This window comes from Azolla caroliniana, unplaced genomic scaffold (assembly GCF_043228905.1).
Source record: "Azolla caroliniana isolate FFs.n. ecotype wild unplaced genomic scaffold, voAzoCaro1.0.p SCAF_13, whole genome shotgun sequence".
In the NCBI taxonomy this organism is placed as follows: Eukaryota; Viridiplantae; Streptophyta; class Polypodiopsida; order Salviniales; family Salviniaceae; genus Azolla; species Azolla caroliniana.
The window spans coordinates 19,635,007-19,638,592 of record NW_028230448.1 but is presented as its reverse complement, the minus strand read 5'-3'; the positions used below and the strand labels follow the sequence as shown (position 1 = coordinate 19,638,592).

Sequence of the window (3,586 nt, the reverse complement as noted above, 5' to 3'; positions counted from 1 at the left end):
TATGTGTGTCTCTTCTTATACACATTTTAATGTATGGTTCACCGTTGACAATTGAATGTTGTCTCTATTTTGGCACCCAATTATTTAGCATGTATATGGCTGAATAGTTGTCATATGTGTTTGAGTGTATGTATTTTATGATAAACACAATCAAAACGAATATTTCTTAGTGCTATTTATATGTATAATTTGCTTGGGTTCTCAAGAACATATACCTTTGGTATTATATCCTACAAGATCCATTAAGGATTAATTTGAATCAATTGTAATCAATAATATCTACATATCACTTCCTTGTCTAGCATATACACCTCTCCGGGATAGATAAACTAGAATAAGAACTTTCACACTGCAACTTTTTTTTTTTCAAGAAAGATACACCTTAGTATATTACTTGAGAAATGTACATATAGAAGACAAAAGGAGACATTTCATCTCACCTCTATTGTAATACAAAAGCTACTACCAACATCTAATGAAACAGATGATATCATATAAGGAACAAATGGAGCACAATCTACAAGCTATGCAATAAAAAAGGAGGTATGGCATAATTCCAGTTCATACCAGAAGACGTATCTGAAAATAAGTGAAGCCCTCGCCACCGTTTCTTAAAGTCCACTTGACGTTGCCTTTGAGCATCGGATGAACCCTGCAGATCATCATATTGTCCACATATGGTCTGGACAAATAACCACCAGAATTCAATAAGCATATTACCGAGATGTATGTGAGCATTATTAAAAACAACCTCGCATCTCATTTTCCATATTGTCCACAGAGCTAGTGACATAATAGTACGCTAAATAACCAGATTTTCAATTCTAAACCGTGGAATAAAAGATGGTCTGGACAAATAACCACCAGAATTCAATAAGCATATTACCGAGATGTATCTGAGCATTATTAAAAATAGCCTCGCATCTCATTTTCCATATTGTCCACAAAGCTAGTGACATAATAGTACGCCAAATAACCAGATTTTCAGTTCTAAACCATGGAATAAAAGATGGAAATGAAGTGAGATAGATGTACCCATTGGAAAAGTGAAAAACATGAGCAACATGCATACTTTCGTACTTCATAACATCTCCATGAAGAACACCCCATAATATTGCACCCCACGAGAAAGTAGAACAAGCATAATGGTGTCTCAGTAATAAAAACAACTTACTCCAGAATTGCTTGATTTTGGGACATAACCAAAACAAATGCAAAATAGATTCCGTAGATGCACCACAATGCATTCCATAAGCATATTGCTGATTTTGCCTCAACCAATCACCAACAGGAAGAGCATAATGCATCAACAACCAACAAAAACAAATCACTTTTTTCGGCAACTGCATACTCCACAACCATGTCCAAAATTTTATAAGTTGTAATTCATTCACATTATTTGCAGTCCAATGCTTCATGGCAGCCGGGCATTTATACTTTGATTGCAATAATAAAGTTCTACCTAGCTTAACTGAATACTGAAAAAACTCTAAGTGTTTACCATTTCCACTAGCATTCGGTTTTTTCCATTGATAATCAGCTAGATCCCAATCCAAATTATAAAGCGGCTTTTTTTGAAAAACCCACAACAAACAACACCATAAGCATTCTTGAAAGGGCGGATCCAAGAACCATTTTTTTCCAGATCTTGCAACTACTCGAATCGCTGAAACATTGGCGGATATCCACACATCTGATTCAGAAAATACATGCCACAACCTACCATCATCATCCACATTAAAGTATATTACATCACTTGTAGTGTTAATTACTTTAGCTCCTAAAATCACTTTTAAAGGAGAGAAATAACCAAACCAAATCTGATTGCTAGATGGGGACCATGAAGCCATAAATTGTCCCAATGCCACTTGCACATTATCGCACATAATAGCACTTCCTCGAACTGAAGGCCTCGACAAAGGTTGTAACTGTTGATTCATAACATAACATCCCCATGATTGAACATTACCTGCTATTGATGCATCCATAGAAGCCCAATTCAACCGAGGACGACTACCAAGCAGAAAACCCCTTGAATTTCCAGTTTATTAAGATTGTTTCAAATAATTAACACTGCAACTTGCAAAAAGAATTTCCAGTTTATTAAGATTGTTTCAAATAATTAACTTGTGTCAAATGAGACCGCAATTGTGATATTCTTAAATTTAAAAACATTGCGGAAGTGGAGATCATCGACTTTAAATTTCTCCTAAAGAGTACATGTTCTCTATTTAGAGAGTTGTTACATATTAATAATTTAGCAAATTCTACATAGTTTGTTGATCATGTGATACTGGTGCACCCAATATTTCACAATAGACTAAATTTGTACTACCATAAAGGGAATCTAAAAGTGGAATGTGTAATCCTTCCACTTGTGAACGCGAACGTGTTAACTATTATGCTCATGAAGTTGATGACCTTCATTCATTGGATTTTGTATGACATTGATCATGATAGAGTTCTCTTGATGGTGCAAACTATTGTCCGACTTATGTAGTAGGTTGACATTGATCAAAAGCATCTAAATCGTGTTGACGTCTATTTGAGGTTTTGCTTGTTCTTCACTTTGATGCTTAGGTCGAAGATCATTAATTAAGATTTTGATTTTCGCAACATATTAATTGATGTACAAGTCTTAGACAATGAACATTCTAATTTTCTTGATGTATGCCAATTGCCAATCATTGAGATTTTGAAAGTGACATTAGTGTCAATAATGTCAAAATAAAATGGCATTGATAGTGAGGTTTCTTAATGTTGTGAGTCTAGATTGATGTTTTGTCCATCATTTGAAGGTGATAAAGACGGAAAAGTTATGGGTACGAGATTTTCAAGATTTCTTAGGTAGGTAGTTGGTGTCAAATAGCAACACAATTATAATGAAACTATATAATTTATTCCAAGAACATAGTGAGTATTTGGGAAATTCATTAACCTTGGACATAGTTGTCTCCAAGCCAGACTTCTAGGTCTTGTGGAAGAGTTTTTTATATTGTGGAGCAAGTTTTTATTGTCAAGGAAGCAAAGGTTTTAATATTAATCACTGAATTGGTTATTGTCATGTAAGCTTATCTTTGTAATTGCACCCACCGGTACAAGAGCAAGTGGTAAAACGAACCAAACGGATAGGGATAATCTATGCATGGTCATTCCGGGTCCGCGCGTGTTAAGGATAATGGTTATAAAATTAATGAAACCTAAAATAAAGAAAACACCTGATAGGTAGACACTAGAAGTGGCTAAATCAACAACTTCTCTGGAATGACTGGTTATACTACTCAGAGGGGGATAGCACATATGTTAAATAGCGTCAGGTTGTGTTTGCCTAATGCTATACGCCATATGTCTCTGTATGGATTGGAATGTACCTTTATCTATCATCCTGTCATGAAGCCTTTCCTTTAGAGAATCCCTCAGGTCTACTCGAACTTTTCCCAATTATTCTTATGGCGGATGGCCCTTGACCGGAGCTTCAGCTCTAGTGATTTTATATGAATCGTTTTAGAAGAGCTAACTTGTACCAAGCACTGTCCCACTGTAGACAGTCTTGAATCAATAAGGGCGTGTATATCCACTTTCGCCT

At 35.4% G+C, this 3,586-nt stretch overlaps 1 protein-coding gene across 1 annotated transcript; it reads right to left on the bottom strand.

Moving 5' to 3' along the window:
- Nucleotides 1–478: 478 nt before the first annotated feature.
- LOC147856569 (uncharacterized) lies at nt 479–1,988 on the bottom strand. The gene is made up of 2 exons (XM_087329136.1): nt 1,073–1,988; nt 479–682 (listed from the first exon to the last, which is right to left on the bottom strand). Exons 1-2 carry the CDS (start codon nt 1,986–1,988, stop codon nt 663–665), a joined length of 936 nt encoding a protein of 311 aa, XP_087185262.1. The 3' UTR covers nt 479–662.
- Nucleotides 1,989–3,586: the final 1,598 nt, after the last annotated feature.